A 19,752-nucleotide genomic window follows, 5' to 3' on the forward strand; every position below is an offset into this window, starting at 1 on the left:
GGGAAAATGTTTCTTCCAGTAATGCACACTTTTTCTCCCTTGATTCAGCATCCTTCCTGTATTTAATGTGTTTTAACAAAAACGCTAAAGTTGGTAAATCGGGTTCTGTACAAGCTTTGCAATCTTCTCAAACAAAATGCTTGTGCAGCCCATATCAGCATTGATTGTGGAAGAAGCAGACACAATATTTCCTGCTATTGATTTATTGGAAATTTGCATGGAATAATGTATGAAAAGCACATTCTACCCACTGTAGTTTTAGTTTTCGTGGAACATGCAGTGTATTTTTTTTTTTTTTTTTTTGTTCAAGACATATTGAAAAGGGAATGCGGAAATGCAAAAGTTAAACTAATTATTTCAATATAGTACTGGAAAACTGTCGTGTCTTGCTGTGAGCACTACGTTACAAGTCATCAATCTGAAGTCATCAATCTGATAATTACTATATATATATAGTAATTATCTGTTACTGAAACTGCAGTAAGAGACCCCACGTTAACATTTAATTGGTGCCTGGCTGCTGCCTACATGCATTCAACAGAAGTGTGAATTCTCCTGAACAGCAAGAGGAAAAAAAAAAACGTGATTGACAACAATATGTAACTTTTTTCACAGTAGGTCCAATGTGGTTTACATTTGGTTCTGAAACACTCCCCCAACAATTTACCATATGCCTTAGCACTAGCATTAGGGTGGCTCTGATTATATTAAAGGAACATTATGCAAAGATGTATTTGTGTAGTCCTGGAGTGGCTGTTAAGGTGATCGGCCCACCTTTCTGTGCAGTGAAGAGGATGTAAACTTGTATCTCCCCAATCGCTGCGACTGCTGACCCCACCTTCATGACTGAAATAATCAATCTTGATGATCTCTGCCAAACAATGCTTTCCCATATGAAATCATTGAGAGGCTATTGTGCATGTGTGACAAAATGTTGCACTGTGTCAATCAGCATCTCATCATAGTTATGCATTGAATCAATGCATCTCAGTGGGGAGCGTTCAGCACCCTTGGTGGCTGTCTGAGTGCCACTAGAGGTGTTTTTATGTAGCAATGTAAACTACTTTTTTTTTGTTTTTTGTTTTTTTCCTGAAAAGGCAGGGTTTTCATTGCTGAGCCTGCAGGGACAGGCTATAGACAATTACACCACTACATAACCGCTAGATTAAGATGTAGCGGCCTTGTGACTATAGTGTCCCTTTAAGGAAAGTTAAAAGCAGACTGCTATTTTCCTGCACAGCAGACACATAACCTTTGAATTGCTGTAAGTGGTTGACTTATGGATTTTCTCAAATGCTAAAGCCTATTGCCTTTAAAAGATGGTGTCTAAATATAACCATATGCCTTTTTATTGGGATCTAGTTTCTCGCGTTGGCCTAAAACTGTATTGAATATACCTAACTCCTGTGCAGCAAGCAAGGAACTACTACTTATTATTTTGTTATATATTTGTACAAAAGACCGTTTTGTATTTAAAGGGACTAAATAAGGTAAAAATAACCCCTTATTTTTAATGTAATATATAGATCAGTTGTCCCCAACCTTTAATAGACCTAGCCACACTGCAATAAGAGGCACATATACCATTCATATGCTATTTTTTGATACTTTCTTCCTATATTAGTAGATATCATCAGATGAGTATTTCTGTTGTAATGCTGAATCTTATTAAAAAAAAAAAAAAAAAAAAAAAGTTAAAGGGAATTTATAATCCCCAAAATAACACTCCAAGCACCATAATCACTACAGCATGCTGGATTGGTGATTACGGTAATTGCCAAGCATGTGCAGTATCTTCAGTGTTTCTCTGTGAGAAGCATCTCTATGGACAAAAGTATTCATGGTTGATGTCTTGAACGCGTTAGGATCGTACTGCTAAGAAAAGACTTTGGAATCAAGTTTGGTTTTGTTGTGATTTTTATTTAATTTTTAAATAAAAAAGGAAGAGGCAATGAATCTAAACAGATAAAGGAACTGTAAAACAGATTTGTTTTTGCATAAGTGTCCTCAAAATAATTGAGTTTATTAATGGCAATTAACAGGTCTATGTGTTTATTATATTTTATAGTTATATGTGAAAAGTATAGGAGTAAATTCTTACTTCAAGTGAATATTTTAAATCTTTTTTAGTGTTTAGATGGGGATATATATGAAAGACTGCGAGATTACCTTACAATCATAAGTAAAACCGAACTCAACACATGCAAGTCAACACAAGAACGATTTAAAGACATAGTAGAAGCATCTCAACAGGTAAATTGCTGTACTTACAAACGGTGTTTTTTCTTTTAAAACTTTGTAAACATATGATATATTTTCTTTGACGCCTAGAATGTAGGGCATCAGTAGACCATAGAATCTCAGCCTAACTGTAAACTTGCCCTCCAGAGATTTACAGATTCACTAGATCAGTGTTATAGAAGGCCACAAAGCCTGCATGTTTTGGAATGTTAGTGCCAAATCTCCTACAAAAATCAAGGGACTAAAAGTGCCCAGACCTATTTTCATCCAAACTAGTGGTGGGCTTCACACAATATTGTCATATAGTGTAACCAAATCCCCATATTTGATTGCTAAGATCATTTTATGTAATTTTTTAATAAATATTTTTTACGTTTGCTCGTTTTCTTAATTAAGGGGTTAAAGCAGCACCACTCCTGAGGAATGCATGTTCTGGGTACTCTCCCAATTCCCTTTCGTTCCCACTATGTTCATTTTAGAGTACCTTGTACTCCAATCAATACCAGCTGCCAACTTCATGAGCTCTCTTCTTCCTTTCCAATACACATCCATTTCATGTGTTGCTCTCCCTTTCTGATTTTGGTTTGTTTATTCGTCAGGAGTATGCCCTATGTTATTTAACTTCAACATCAGCAGGTTTGCTGATAATGCTGCCTTGGGCCTCAAAGCATTTTACTATGTCTGTTTAAATTGAACTCGTAATTATCCTGCAGGCAGGCACTGAGGATTATCTTAGAGGCCTCTGAGTCCTGTAATTGGCTTATGCCATTATTGGTACCACTGCCCTAGCATTTCTGCTTGACACACATAATTTATATGTGTACACCAATGTTTAGTATGTATTGCCATCATGTATTCCCATGCACGTCAACAATTTCATTTATAAATGATATATTTGACTGATATTGATACTGATCATTTCATGAGTGTAGTTTGTTAACAACAATCACAACAAAAGGTGAAGAATGTAAATCTAGCTTTTTCCACTTGTAAGTTACCAGCAAACAAGGGTTAACAGTCAGAGGAGGATCATGCCAGCTGTAGTTTAACTGGGGAAAAAGTCCACTAGCCTACTTTGAGTCTTAGGAGTTACTACTTATGATATCCAACTATGAATGAAAAAAGATGTATGAATACATATAAAGATCATACATACATACATAGATACATACATACATATGTAATTATTTTTCTTTTTTACTAGGTTTCCCGCGAGCAGAATCTACAGCTTTTTTTGAAAGATACCAAAAATTTTTCTCCATCACCTGTCCAACAATTTCAAACTGCTGGCACAGACAAGGTATTGTGTATTGTGTTGAGTGTCATTAAAATAAAAATGTAAATGTGTTGCTTCTGGAAAATTATTCTTAAGACTGCTCCAAAATGATTTGAAGGAAAACAGTGGTGTAATATACAAAGGCTATTTGCTCCATAACCTAACCAGTAGGGGTTTTGTTGCTTCAACTGGCCCATTATTCTTCTGTTTTTTAGTTACATCTCTTGCACGTTAGATTTTAAAAGTGCAAGTTGCCATGGCAGACCACCTTATATGGTGAGTGCTTCTTTATTGTACCTCAATATATTTTTCTCTTTCATTTAATTTTTTAAACACTCATTTGGTTTCAGGACATTAGGTGCATTTGTTATTTATTTGTATCCATTTCATTTTTAAGTCACCATTATTTTGTTTTCTGATTAAAGGGACACTATAGTCACCTGAACAACTTTAGCTTAATGAAGCAATTTTGGTGTATAGAAACATAGAATGTGACGGCAGATAAGAACCATTCGGTCCATCTAGTCTGCCCAATTTTCGAAATACTTTCATTAGTCCCTGGCCTTATCTTATAGTTAGGATAGCCTTATGCCTATCCCACGCATGCTTAAACTCCTTTACTGTGTTAACCTCTATCACTTCAGCTGGAAGGCTATTCCATGCATCCACTACCCTCTCAGTAAAGTAGTACTTCCTGATATTATTTTTAAACCTTTGGCCCTCTAATTTAAGACTGTCCTCTTGTTGTGGTAGTTTTTCTTATTTTAAATATAGTCTCCTCCTTTACCGTGTTGATTCCCTTTATGTATTTAAATGTTTCTATCATATCCCCCCCTGTCTCATCTTTCCTCCAAGCTATACATGTTAAGATCCTTTAACCTTTCCTGGTAAGTTTTATCCTGCAATCTATGATTGCAGGATAGAACATGCCCCTGCAGCCTCACTGCTCAATCCTTTGCCATTTAGGAGTTAAATCCCTTTGTTTATGAACCCTAGTCACACCTCCCTGCATGTGACTTGCACAGCCTTCCATTAACACTTCCTGTAAAGAGAGCCCTATTTAGGCTTTTTTTTTTTAGCTAAAGTAATTTAGGTGACTATAGTGTTCCTTTAAACCAAATTATGTGATACAAATTTGAAACTGAAAATTTAGATCAAAGGTTAATAGTTTGCTTTTGCACTATGTAGTACTATATTTTTAATAATTCCATTTTCAACTAAATTATTTGTAGGTATCAAAGTTGGAGACTCTGACAAAAGGTCCGAATTCTGAAAATGTTTTAGATAAAGAAGCTCGACGATGGACAAGCAGAGCTGCAAGAGATTACAAACTAAAAACTCATGGAGAACGGGTAATTATTTATTAACTGTGTTTAAGAAACCCTGAAGTACTCTTGTTCTCATTTATTGTAAAAAAATGTTTTTGTGTTTACTCTTTATAATTTTAAATACAAATTAAATGTTTAAACATATTTCCTTTGTACAAATCAACCTCTTTGTTCATTTAGACTAGATTTTACTAATTACTTATTAATTATTTTTTATTTTTTTTCATGTTGATATATTTGATTTTTATGTATAATTTTACAAAAAATGTTTTGATGTTCATCTTCTTCTCAGGTCATATTTGGTTTGTAGTAGGGATGTGGATTATGTCCTTTTTAAATCAATTCATTGCACCCTGTAAATATTATTTTATTAACTAACTGACCTCTGTTATTTAGTGCATAAAATGATTATTAAAAAAAAAAATCATCTTGTTAATGCACTGTTAATAAGAATGCGTGCAGCTACAAGCATGCGTCTCCTTGAAAAAAGCAAACACACTCAAATCAAGAACCTCCCATTATGGCTAATTTTGTTCCCCCAAGAGCAGTTTCAGTCAACACTTAGTGGATGCAGGGATGAGAGAGAACTTTGCCCATTTTGAAAAAAATGTGTATAAGTTGATATCAGGGAATCAAAATTGAGAGCTCCCAAAGGCTAGCTTAGAGCAGCGGCGACCGGGTACCCGCCTCCATCTTTTGCGGCCCCAGCCCGCGCGGCAAACCGCCGGGGCCGCCATCCAAGTGGTCCATCGGGTGGCCCGTGCGGTCAGGGCCACCCGATGGAGATGGATTGTAAGGGGGCCCGGTAAGCGCTGGGTGCTTTAACAGCGCGACCGGGCCCCCTGTGATTACATCACACTGAGCTGGGAGTAAGTGACTGCACGTCACTCCTCCCAGCTATTACTGAGAGCCCGCGCGGGAGGAAGGAGGAGGGAGTCAGAGTAGGAACTCTGACTCCCGTCAACCTGAACCACCACTGGATCCCAAGGAAAGTCACCCTCCTGCACCTTAAAGGTAGGAAACAGGAGGGTGACTTAAACATTTTGTGTGTGTGTGTGTGCCTGTCTGTGTGTGTCTTTGTATGTGTGTGTCTGTCTGTGTATGTGTGCTTGTCTGTGTGTCTGTATGTATGTATATATGTGTGCTTGTCTGTTTGTATGTGTGTGTGCCTGTGTGTGTTGGTATGTATGTGTGCTTGTCTGTGTGTCTATATCTATCTATGTATGTGTGCCTGTCTGTTTATGCGTCTGTGTGTGTCGCTCTGTATGTATGTATGTGTCTGTGTGTCGCTCTGTATGTATGTATGTGTGCCTGTCTGTCTGTGTGTGTGTGTGTGTGTGTATGTATGTATGTATATGTATGTATGTGTGGGATAAGTTTCGCACCGGGGCCCCGTGGATTGGGTGTACGCCACTGGCTTAGAGCACTTAATCAGGCACTGAAGGAACATTTGAAGGTGCGCTTTGATTTCTATAGTGGAAGATTTGGCTACACTACTATGTGATTTTATCTTTTTTCTTTTTTTTTTCAGTTTCCCTGCAAACATATTTTGTGTAAATGTATATATTGATGATTAACAAACCTACTTGTAAGATTGTTATTCAATTTGTATCCATTCTTCGTGATGCGTGCCATTAGTCAAACATATGCTGCTTAATATACTGTAAGCATTTTTTGAATTTGTTAGCATTGTAAATACTAATTATACATTGTAGTTTTAAGTAGTGTTGCAGACAATTTCATTTAAATGTTCCATTTAAAGATTAAAACATTTTCACTTATTATTCACGGGTAAGAAGTGCCAAACTCTGTTTTATTATTTACGAAGTATTGACAGGTTTAGTAGTTGTGATATTCCAATTGAGTAACATGATACTGTAGTATTTCATAGAACTCACCCTTTAAGTTAGTTTGACTGATCTAATTGTGGCTGCATTAGGCATGTAGCAATGCTCATTTTAAAATGAGTATTGATTTCATGCGGTTTTTGGTTGGTCACCTATAATAGTGTCTGAAGCTCTGTCCTTGCATAATCAAAGATCGTGTATCCAAGGGCACTAGAAAATAGTCCCAGGTGAAATCTATGTACTTTGCAGAACACAGAAGTAATTTTTCTCAGGTTGCAATCAACAACAAGTGTATGTCAGCTCCGCATTATCAGTTTAATCAACATTGTTTTAGGAACATTACATATATGTGTTTACGGATATTTTATAGATTTATTTAATTAAATGGACTTTAAAGGAACACTCTAACCTCCAACTATTACATTGTATTGGTTTTTACTTAGTGCTTTAACGGTCTTATGTATTGGGGAATTTGAGGATGTCCAACACTGTTTCATGCAGTATAACTAACTTAATTCAGCACCAGGAAGCTTGTCTGGACCTAAGCTTACAATGTAAACATTGAAGTTTCTCAGAAACTGCAATATTTTACAATGCAAAGTTCACCAGACAGGCACTGCATCCAGACTGCTTCAATGAGATGAATTAGTCTGGGTGCCTTTGATATCCTGTTCAAGGATTCTAATGCTACTGACATTTGCCCAGTGGATGTCAATAACAGGTAGGCATCTCCCTCCCCAGAACAAATTCTCCCCAATCAGAATCTTCTTATTTTAGTGTATGGTGTCTAATCTAAGCATCATGCACAATTTATAAGCGCTATATAAATAATAATAAGGCAAGTTATAAGCAATGACTTAGTTCAACCAATGTTGCCACCTGACTCACATTTTGTCAGCCGAAAGGTCTTTCAGGCAAAAGCTAGGATTAGATTCTAAACAGACGGATATCCAACTGCAGAAGGCTCTTTTGCCCATATTTAGCTCATCAGGGCAGACTTTTATAGGTCCATGATTGTGAATGAAAACATTAAACAAAACCTTCATTATTTTTCGCCAACATTCTTTAAAACTGTGTTTCTTAACTTATTATTTTTCCCCTATTAAATAATTCAAGTTATGTACATGGAATTAGCTTGGTGACTCACTCTTCAAATGCAAAATTACACAGATTAGCCACATTAAAACTGCCTGCCTTGTATCGTGCGATTCCCCCACATGCTGCCACAGCTGAATAATAAGTGTAAAAATGGGCTCCTCAAGACATTTGAATGTGTTCTGTGATATCTGGCACCAAGACATTAGCAACAGATCCCGGCACGTTGTGAGGTGGGCCCTCCATGGATTGGATTTGTTGTTCAAGCACATGCCACAGATGCTCAGTTGGATTGAGATCTGGGGAAGTTGGAAGCCGAGGCAACACTTTGAACTCTTTGTCTTGCTCCTCAAACCATTCCTGAACAATTTTGCTGTGTGGCAGGGTAAATTATCCTACTGAAAGATGCCACTGCCACCAGGGTATACCATTGCCATGAGGTCTACATGTAGTCTACATTAACCACCTCTAGGTAGGTGGCACATGTCAACGTAACGTCGACATGAATGTCAAGACCCAAGGTTTCCCAGCAGAACATTGCTGAGGACATAATACTGCATATGCCAGCCTGCCAATAACTGCTGCAGGCTTCCAGTGTGGATTCCCATTCACAAGTGCTGAGAAGAAGTGATTTGAGATCACTTCCTCTAAGTGCTGCAATGCGTAAGTTGAGGATTGTCCCTCACCACCTGCAATCACCGCTCTGTTTGCCATGATCTTGACACTGGTTCACCAGATGTCCTTCTTTGCACCACTTTTGTGCCATGTTGCTGACCCCTGCCGTAAGGAATACTCCAGGCCACAGAGTAAGAAAGAGTGGGCTTGATTAGAGGTACATTTGTAAAAACCATGCAATTCAACCAGTTATTCTTACACATTTTGCTGAATTTCAAAATGTGTATTTTTAAAGCAATTGTTTTATTAGTTTATGTTCTGTAAGCCGAGTTGTGTTATCCTACGTGTAAGTGATGGGTATATTAACATGGCATTAGCATTGTGATTCAATCCTTCATTCACACACACTGTTATCTGTTCTATTGTATTCTTAGGTATATTAACATGGCATTAGCATTGTGGTTCAATCCTTCATTCACACTGTTATCTGTTCTATTGTATTCTTATTGGCGCAAGTTAGCATGAAGTCCCAGCATCAAGTGGCTAACTTTTTTGGAGCAACTTATTACTTAATGTCTTTGCATATTGATTGTCTGGGGCATTAACCTCTTTTTGTAGCTCTTTAAATGGAGTTGTTCCAAGTTAAAAAGCTAAAGTTTTAAGAGATCCAGTCCTTCATCTAAAAAGATACTGCCAGAACACATTAACCCCTTAAGGACCAAACTTCTGGAATAAAAGGGAATCATGACATGTCACACACGTCATGTGTCCTTAAGGGGTTAAATGAACCAGAACAACACTTAATTTTAAACATCAGTGCTGATTTTAAAAATTAAGATATTGTAAAGACACCAGTTGTTTTGCAACAAGCAACTTTAAGTGCTGGAGTAAATTAACATTATCACCTATTTGTAGCAAGACATTATGCTAAATGGAATAAGACTGTGTAACATGTGCATGCAATTTTGTGATCATGTTTGTTTATTGCACTCAGATTCTGCAAAGATTAGCAGCTAGAAGAACAATGGCATCTGAGGATGAGCTGCAAAGCATGGATATAAAGATAGAAGAAGTGAAGGAGAGTGTAAGAAAGGCAGAGGTATGACTTTGTTTTGTCTTGTTTTGTTTTAGTTTAATAAAATATATTCTCTTGTATCTCTTTTCACATGAAGATATGCAATAATATTTTAAGCTTTATCTGTATCTGAGACTTTATCTACTGATCTAAAAATAACAAATATCAGCTGATACTCTTTTGGCAATGAATAATAAACTTTGATATGCAAACTTTCTTTGTCTTATGCCTCGTTTCCACTGAGCGGCACGGTTCAGGACGGTATGGTTTGGAAGGGTTAGAATGGTCCAGCCTATTCAGGTGAGCGTTTCCACTGCAAGTTGGAACGCTATGGGGCTTGCGGGATTTAGACCAAAGGCCTAGCATGACGTCACACTAGTGCGACAACAAACGTGACGCTACAAAGAACAAAAATGGAGGTCATCCAGCAGCTCGTCTTTTCTCTGCTTGGCTCTTGGTTCTTTGTAATTACAATACATGCCGCACTGTATGAGAGAAGGTTGCGCGCGGCGAAGAGAAACACAGCCGAAAAGAGAAGAAAACTTCTGGCATGGGACTTGTGCTGGATAGAGAAGTACACCTTTGTGCGACAAAGATGGCGGCGCTATAGGGTAAGCAACTTTATGCCACGCATTATCATATTTGTCATGTAGTTTTACTCATATGTTAACAAACTTAAATATTAAAAAAATAAAAATACAGAATATGAAAAAAATTCTAATATAAGATAGGAAGGATATACATGATGTATTTAGCAACATACATGTTGCACACGTATGTTAAATTGCACATTTCAAGTATTACACCTTACATAAATACTCCTTACTTATATGGTATATTAAGTTATCTGTGTTTTGTTCTTTTTTAGACGCTTCTCCTTTTGTTAAAGCCGCGCTCCGACCAGTCATTTGGGCTCTCCGCCGCGCCAATGTGTGGTGGGATGTGACCGTCCCGGGATTCACACACACACAGTGGGTGAACAATTTCAGAATGTCGGAGGAAACCTTTTCATACCTTTGTGCAAGGCTACGTCCAGCGATGGAGAAGTGAAGCAAAGCACCAACTTCAGAGCCAGTTTGCCTGTGAGTAAGAGTTGACATTGCACTGTGGAAGCTGGCTACCAACAGTGAATACAGAAGTATCGGTCATTTGTTTGGTGTCAGTAAATCATCAGTGTGCCAGTGTGTGCAGGGCCTCTGTAAGGCTGTCTGCACATTGTTAGTTCGTGAAATTATTCATTTTCCTTATCGGGAAAAGCTTAACGACCTGTCTGACTACTTTGAGAACAGTTGGGGCCTTCCACAGTGTGTTGGTGCTATTGATAATAGCACCACAAGAATACCACACTGACTACTTTAACAGAAAAGGCTGGCCTTCCATCATCCTCCAGGGAGTAGTGGATGGAAAAGGATTCTTCTCAAGTGTGAATGTAGGAAAGCCTGGGAGTTTGCATGACGCTCGGGTTCTATGATTATCCACATTTTGGAACTTGGTTGGGCAGGGGGGCCTCTACCCTGTTTGCACTAAGAACATTGGGGCGGTGAATGTTGGCTATTATGTGTTGGGGGATTCTGCCTACCCTTTACAGAACTGGCTCCTGAAATTATTTCCTGACAATGACTGCCTGACACCAGAACAACAAACCTACAGTAAAACATCCAGGGTACTGGTTGTAGTTGAAAATGCACTCTGGTGACTCAAGGGTAGGTCTTATGAAGAAGAATGAGAGTGACATTGAACTTGTCAAATCCATGGTGCTTACTTGTTGTGCTCTTCACAACCTTCGTGAAAGTCAAGGAGAACACTTCCACCAGGAATGGGATACGTCTGCAGAAGAGCCAATACGGGTAATAGCACGGGATAGTGAAGAAGAGTGCAATGAAGTACAAAGGCTCTGATGCAGCACCTCAACATTAAATTTTATACCATAATATGTTTAAAGTTTTACATTTAATCAGACACACCCACAGTCTCTCCTGATTTTTATTCCACTAAAAATAATCTTTCAAAATAAAATTACAAGTAAAAAAAATTAGAAAACAACATTTAAAAGAAATATTTACAAATATTTTTTTTTTTTTACAAAAAACAAACAAACCATTAAAAAAAAAAAAGTGTACAGGTCCTGTGCTGGTTGAAAGGCACTACTGCCTTGTCGGTGGCCTGGGATCACAACTGCCTCCCAGCACTTGAACAAGGACACCAAGGAAGGCCTGGTTGAAGGTAGCCGACTGCTCCATCTGCTGCCGTGCGATTTCTGCCTCCTGGCGTCTCGCTTCCTGGGCATCCTGATGCAGTGCCTGAAGCCGCCGCTCAGAAAGGTTCTCCATTCTTTCCTGCTGCTTTTGATCTGCTGCTCGCATCTCCTCCATGACTGTGCGCACATCCAGCTGCAACCGTCTCCTATCACCTGGAATATACAAAAGACCAGGATAGTATTTTTTAGCAATGGTACAAAAACTATGTGGATACATATTAGCGAACATAATGTAAATAAAGAACAGATATATAACACATAAGAACCGTGTAAACTCAATTTTAAATAAACTCAATAAACACAATATATACAAGAGAAGCTCAAAACACAATGAAGAAAATTAAATAGCAGTATATACAGACAATGTACAATTATGATTATGGATTTGATCATGGAAACATGAACTACACAGAGGAATTTTTAGTGAGTTCACAGTTTAATGTGAATTAAAAGTTAGGAAAATGCACAATTACAACTTTCACTCTGATCATCATTTCTTACCAGTGTGTGGAAGCCGGGGTTCATTGGGCATAATCTGTGGTGGGGTCGGTGTTGACGCCATCGTACTGGCGCTACTGAATGACATGGATGGAACCATTTTCGGAAAAGGTTGAGGTATCATTGGAGTCCCTCAACTGTATCTAAAAATGCACAGATCACGAGTTTGATACACAATGAAAATAATACATGATGTTAACTATCCTCAATGGCAGTTAGCATCAGGTAGTAAACGATGAGATGCGAACTACCCTACCATTTCCTTTCATTCCCCTGTACAAATAAAATGTGTTTTTTGTGCAAAGAGTGAATGGTTTTGTGCAGTGATCCCTGCAACAGGTTTAGGGAAACTGGGCACTGGAGTGCTAACTTAATTGCTCTTAAATCCAAAATATTTATATGAAGGAGTCTGTCTTTGTCTTACCAAATTCCTCTTATCTCAGTCTGACCTGTAAATGCACCCCAACAGTGATTTGAGGCATCTGGCATCCGTTACCGCAAAAGGCTGCTCTAACAGCGGACAAAGAATGTTTAACCCTAGAATAGTCTTCAACTATTTTCTGACCTTCTTGGTAAGAAAGATTTTGATTCCCATTACCCCCCCCTGTCTTAATCTCTTCCTTATAACAGCTGACTTTGTCTGCAAAGTAAAGTGGAATTGTCTTAGCCCAGTGCGTTATTAACTTCTTGAGATGAGTACAGGTATACAAATAATTTGTCCCATTTGCCCTGAAAGATTCCTAGTGACATGGTGTTCAGTGCAAAACCCATAAAGAGAATACTCCTGTGTGGGAACTAGTACTGATTTCTGTAAATTCACTACAAATCCTGTCTTGTAAAAGGGAAGTGAGAGAGTCTCTCTGACAAGCAAGAACTTCCACGTCTCTATTAATCAGCAAACTCTCATCTAGATAGTACAGGTACATCTAGCCTCTTAGTCTGACATATGCTATTTTTGATTTACTTTTTTTGGAGAATGTGTATGGTGCATTGGATAGCCCAAACACCAAAACAGTTCACTGCCAAACCTTTCCTTTCCATGGAAACCCTGTGTTTATTTGCTTGAAGAACTGAATCAAAGACAACTTTTAGGTCTAACTTTAAGCAGAATTTTTTTTTCCAGTACTAAGCCTGAAAGATCTGATAAACCTTCCCTCCTGAGCTTTTTTTTATCTTGATGAAAGCATTTAGACACTTCACATTTAGAACCGGTCTCCAAAAACCATCTGATTTTGGGATGGGGAACAGAGGATTGAACCATGCTGAAATTGACATGACTGCCACCCTATCTCACCTTGACTTAATGCTACAGAAAGGGAGGCATCTAGCACTGGGTTCACCTCTCTGCTGGTTTGCAAAACACTAGACTTGGAACTTTTAAAAGGGGGATTTGTAAGCCCTATGGAAAAATGTATAAAACCCATTTGTTTTTAGAAATTCCAGTTCATTGGCGGGTGACAAGGCGCACTTGAATAATATGGGTCTTCTCTTGGCAGATTGACCACCTGTAGTATGAGCTCCTCTACCACCACAGACATTCCCGCTGCATGAAGCCAGCAGATTCTGCGAATGTTTGACATATCATTAAACGATTGGCCAATAATTAGCACAGCCCTGCTGAAAGCTTTTAATAAAGCCAACTACAATGCCAGCAAAGATGAAGCAGAGGATTTTTGAACAGTGCCTTCTCTTTCTGCTTTATCTAGCATCAATAATAGTGGGTCCACTATTTATCAGCAAATTTTAAACTGTATCTTACAAAAAGTTTGGTCTGTGGGATCCATAGATACACTGCTCATTGTGATGGATAACTAAACAGGATTAAAGCCTGGATGTCTGGGAAACTGATGTTGTGGGATCATACTCCTTAAATAAGGGGCTCTAAAGGCTATTTTGGCAAAATCTCTAATCTCAGACTTGTGCTCCATCACCCACCTGGAGTGAAATAATTTAGACTGGAGAGTCTTTCCCAGGAAACGTACTCTAGCCATCTCTATTGATTCTCAGATAAGACACTAGTGGGAAAAAAAAAATCGGACTTATTTCCTTGTCCCACCCTTTATTTGGAATTAGAACCATATCCTCCTAAGAATAAAATGGGTCCATGAAAGGTTCTCCTATGGTGCTTTCTGACATTAATTGGGCTATATCTGTGGCAGACACGGATATGGAGTCCTCCATCAACTTTGCCATTTTAAAAATCTTCGTTAATCATGGCTCCCACACTCAGCACTGGATTGGCTAAAATGCTGCTGCGCATGAGCACAGTACAAGCATTTTTTTCCAGCTCTGGCAAATATCTCTGGGAGGCTACTGCATACCCACTAGATTTACTAGGTGGCTATGCCTCCTGGAGAGCAAAATGCTTTAGCTCATCAGTGCATACTTGAAGAAAGCGCAGGTGCCCACCAGAGTCAGGTGTCAAACATTTGCAAACAGACTTACAGTGTGGTTGCATCAACCACAAAGCTTTCCCTTGTGCAAAGGTTAGGTAATATGCCTTTTAAAAAAGTGGGTTTGGGATTTAGAAGTGAAAATATGAAGAACTTTTTTTTTTTTTTTCTTCACATCTCGGCTATTTTTCACAGACCACATTGCCGTTTTCAAAACATTTCAAATAAATGCTCTAATTGTGACAACACTTTAAGCACCATAACAAATACAACTGTGCTTTATTTGTTTTTTTGTTAAAACGTTTTGAGTGGTTGGTCTATCCTTCATTGTTCAGACTGTTCACCTGCTAACCTGAATCACTATTTACGTGGATTAAGTGAAAGTGGCTGCAGTCTGTTAGTGACAAAGAGATCCTTACTCCTTGACAAACTGCTTTGTCAAGTTTGTAGTTTGAAATTGTGACTGAAAAACAAGGGAACTGTAATTTAATTGTTTTTATTTTTTTTACATTTTATTTATAACCGGTTATATATTTTATTCTAAGCAGGATCCTCATCAACCTATTATTCAGGTTACATTTTCTAATTGTCTAATTTTATTGTTAAATGCCCCCCTTTATAATGTAAAGCACTGTGTAATAAGTTGGTGCAATCTAAGTGCCAATAATAATAAAAAGAACTATGCAGAACTGACTTTTTCCTATATTTTTTTAATATTTCCAGCAGAGGGTGCCATTTCTACTACACAACAATGAAATAAATATGAAATGACTAGACTTTATCTTGTACCCATCTTTTCCATTCACGTCTGTATTGAGCTATTAATTCATTTTGAAGTATGAAGTGTCCTTAATTTTACACAATTTTCTAGCAAAGAAAGTTTCTGATTGTATGGCTATCAGGGTTATTCTTTAAAGTAATAATCCAATGTGAATTCAGAGTGACTTTAAGATTTGTCTGCAGGGCGGCTGATCCCCCTTGAGTGCCAGGTCCGGTCGCAGCTGCAACCCCGGCGACTGCAGTAGTTCCGCCAGTGACCCCGAGTGCCTGTTTTTTTTGTTGTTTTTTTTTAAAGACAAATGGAAGTTATATGGTCAATCTAGTCTTCTGCTTCCCAAAGTTATTAATTCCTTTTATGTCTTTTCTTAATGCTTAGGAAAGCATTCTATCCACTCTGTGTTTTCCTTGCATCTGCCATCACAAGTGTAAGAACAAACTGGAAAACCATCTACAACATGTCTATAATAACTGTCCTTTCAGCTCAAAAATGTATGCCACGTTTTTAATGAATGTTTCACTCAACCTAGCTGGGTGGCTGGCCATTTCTTATGATAGCAGCTGCTGCAAATAGCTGAGTTAGTTTGCACCTATATCTCTTCTTAATTGTACAGAAAAAACAGCAGGGACATTACTTTGTCTACTTTATTATCTTAAAATTTCCCCAAAATATCAAAGTTGCAAGGTGCTAAAATAAAGTTATATTTTGTGGCATCCTAGATTCCATACTTGCTTACTAAAGTATGTTATCTTTCATGTTAGAATTCAGTGTGTAGTTAGAAGTAACAAGTTCAACAAATGGACGTTTGTAACAAGTGCAGGACGTTTGGCATTTTCCAGAGAACACCAAGATTGGCAAATTCACAACTGGCACCCGGTGCTCTTCACAAATGAAAGCAGGTTCACACTGAGCACATGTGACAGACGTGACAGAGTCTGGAGACGCCATGAAGAACGTTCTGCTGCCTGCAACATCCTCCAGCATGACCGGTTTGGCAGTGGGTCAGTAATGGTGTGGGGTAGCATTTCTTTGTGGGGCCGCACAGCCCTCCATGTGCTCGCCAGAGGTAGCCTGACTGCCATAAGGTACCGAGATGAGATCCTCAGACCCCTTGTGATACCATATGCTGGTGCGGTTGGCCCTGGATTCCTTCTAATGCAAGACAATGCAGACCTCATGTGGCTGGAGTGTGTCAGCAGTTCCTGCAAGAAGAAGGCATTGATGCTATGGACTAGCCCGCCCGTTCCCCAGACCTGAATCCGATTGAGCACATCTGGGACATCATGTCTCGCTCCATCCACCAACGTCACATTGCACCACAGTCTGTCCAGGAGTTGGCAGATGCTTTAGTCCAGATCTGGGAGGAGATCCCTCAGGAGACCATCCGCCACCTCATCAGGAGCATGCACAGGCATTGTAGGGAGGTTATACAGGCACGTGGAGGCCACACACACTACTGAGCCTCATTTTGACTTGTTTTAAGGACATTACATCAAAATTGGATCAGCCTGTAGTGTGTTTTTCCACTTTAATTTTGAGTGTGACTCCAAATCCAGACCTCCATGGGTTGAAAAATTTGATTTCAATTTTTTTAATTTGCGTGATTTTGTTGCCAGCACATTCAACTACGTAAAGAACAAAGTATTTCAGAAGAATATTTAATTCATTCAGATCTAGGATGTGTTATTTTTGTATTCCCTTTATTTTTTTGCAGCAGTGTATATCTGAAATCAGCTTGCAAAACCTGCAGGTCTCTTGTCTGCTGCCTTTGCAAGCTCTTCCCGTCTAACCACGCCCAGAGTTTCTTTGGCGCTCCAATCACAGACTTCCGAATACAGAACAATGAGAAGTCTTTGTAAGTCAGGTGCTCTGGGCAATTGTTGCCTCTTGATATCAGCTGCTTTAAGCTAGCAAAACCAGGAAGTAACATTATCTGTTGTCTGCTTGAAAGTCAAGGGGGTGTAACCAAGTTAAGTTATAAAAGTGCACATTCAACTATGTGAAGAACAAAGTATTTCAGAAGAATGTTTAATTCATTTAGATCTAGGATGTGTTATTTTTTGTGTTCCCTTTATTTTTTTGAGCAGTGTATATTCTAAGGGGGGAGTAGCATCATTGCTTTTCCCTTTTTAATGGATATTTTAGGTTTTATATTGTATTTTAATTTCTTTATTATTATTTCTATTTTCTTTGGTCCCTGAGGAAATCAACTTTTGGACAAAAAAGTGTAGTGCCTTTTTTTGTTTTTTATTTCATATGTTTGTGTTTTTTCTTTTTAAATATTACTTTTTAATACCTTTTAGTTCTTAAATTAAAATGGAATTCTCTTTTGTAACTGTTCCTTGACCGTCCTTACGCGGGCAGATAGCCCCTAAATCTGAGCTATGTAGAGAATGGCATACCATGATTTAGTCTGCTTTGCAATTTTGGTGGAAAAGTAAGTCTACCATTTGTCCCCTGAGATATCCTTGTTTCATCATCTAACCCATGATCCCTTATTATTCTCTGGATCCTCCAGACTATTCAGTATATCTTATCCACCTCATAATTATTTTCAGTTCAGCAGTTCCCTGCCAAAGGCAACTCTACGATTTTGCTGTTTAGGGACCGCATTCTTACTATTCTTGATGTTTTTACTTGGGCACTATTCCTTCAAGGCCTCCTTTTTATTCTTTAAACATACGTGTGACTCTGCAGAAACTGCCACATCTCATCACAGTGCTACACGCTAAGATGCAGAAAATGTGTTTTCCAGGTACTGCACCTTTTATCCGACATTGGGAGTTAGACTTCAGTATTTCAATATTGCCTTCTCAGTGGAAGAAAATTAATTGTTTTACTCACAAGAGTACATCAAGTTTTAGGCTTACAGAATCTAGTTATACACTCACCATTTGGTATGCCACTAGACTAAAAGCTATGAACTCTACTATACCTGATACATGTTGATGATGTGAGACATACAAAGTTGCATGATTACACCTATAGTGGTAATGCAAAAGGGGCATAGCATCGTTTTGCATAACGGTTAAAGAGAGAAAAAGCCTAGTAATGGACTTCCATTCTTAACCCCTTAAGGACACCGCTTCAAAAGCTTGTCTTGCACTTAAGGGCACAAGCAATTTTTGCATTTTTTGCTCTTTGCGTTGAACTGCAATTTGCATTTTACTAATTTATTGCAACAACACTCATTATATACCATTTTTTAGAGGACAAAAAGGGCTTTAATTTGATGTAACATATCCCTATATAAATGCTTATTTATTATAAAAAAATGCAAAAAATATATATTTTTTTTACAGTTTTTGCAATAATGTGTACATAATTGGTGCAAGTTAAGGAAAGAAATTACAAATTAATTTAGTTTTGATTTATAGAATATATAATGTGTCGGGATTTTACGTTTTTTTGGTAGTTACAGGTCACAAAACACAAGGAGTAATATAAACTTTTAATGTGGAGCGATTTTTAGAATTTGGCATGTTTGTCTTGTAAGCTTAATAGCCATAAAAGAAAACAAAATTGCCACACAAGTATTTTTTTTTTTTATATATAAAGTAGACATCACAGGCTACTTATCAAAGGTTATTTTGACACTTTTTTTTACGTAGCCATTTCACTGCCAATCTCTGCTAAATATTGGAGTAAAATTGTGTTTGTTTGTTTTTTTGGACACACAAACTTATCACAAAGATTTTCTCATGTGAATTTTGTAAAGCTGGTGTGTGCTATTCCTGTACAAAACCTTTTTTGTGTTCAGCTACATCTGCTGAGTACAACGATACACCCATTGCATGTCTTTGGCACTATTTCATGAAGCTACAGTGCCATATAGGAGACCTGTCCAAGGCCTACCATTTGTAAAAGTATACACTCCAGGGTATCGCATATTGTGCCTTAACATGCCCCCATTTTTTCACCAATATATGTAAAAGTATGTGGTAAAGAATTTTTGGCAGTTTTTACATAAGGATTACATTTTTGCTGAGCATTTTGTATATATGTGCCACTATGATCAAAGCCCCAAAATTATGCTCCGCTAAGTCTTCGGAGTAAAATGATAACTCCAATGAATGTCTTTGGAACTACTTCGTGAAGCTACAGTGCCATATAGGAGACCTGTCCATTTCAGTATTTACAGTAGAGTTTTGAAAGATGGATTTGATGGGCCCATGTTTAAATTTGGGGCATTATAGCAGTTTGACTGTTTGACTTACCATTTGTAAGAGTATACACACCAGGGTAGCAAAAGGCATATTTTAAACGTTGGCGTAGTATAATTTTTTTTTGCTAGTTTGTACTATGTTTAGTAGTTATTAGCATTTTTTCTGTCTTTTTGACACACACTT

At 38.0% G+C, this 19,752-nt stretch overlaps 2 protein-coding genes across 2 annotated transcripts in view; one reads left to right on the top strand and one right to left on the bottom strand.

Annotated features, from left to right (window-relative positions):
* The window catches only part of RELL2 (RELT like 2), a 435,084-nt gene that overhangs the window by 258,315 nt on the left and 157,017 nt on the right, over nucleotides 1-19,752 (bottom strand). The window lies entirely within an intron of this gene.
* Nucleotides 1-19,752, top strand: part of FCHSD1 (FCH and double SH3 domains 1) — a 134,430-nt gene that overhangs the window by 89,435 nt on the left and 25,243 nt on the right. Inside the window, exons 9-12 of the mRNA XM_063446222.1 lie at nucleotides 2,131-2,253; nucleotides 3,446-3,541; nucleotides 4,750-4,869; nucleotides 9,397-9,501. Of these exons, the coding sequence (XP_063302292.1) occupies nucleotides 2,131-2,253; nucleotides 3,446-3,541; nucleotides 4,750-4,869; nucleotides 9,397-9,501 (444 nt within the window). The remainder of the gene's footprint in view (nucleotides 1-2,130; nucleotides 2,254-3,445; nucleotides 3,542-4,749; nucleotides 4,870-9,396; nucleotides 9,502-19,752) is intronic.

Source organism: Pelobates fuscus, chromosome 3 (genome assembly GCF_036172605.1).
Source record: "Pelobates fuscus isolate aPelFus1 chromosome 3, aPelFus1.pri, whole genome shotgun sequence".
In the NCBI taxonomy this organism is placed as follows: Eukaryota; Metazoa; Chordata; class Amphibia; order Anura; family Pelobatidae; genus Pelobates; species Pelobates fuscus.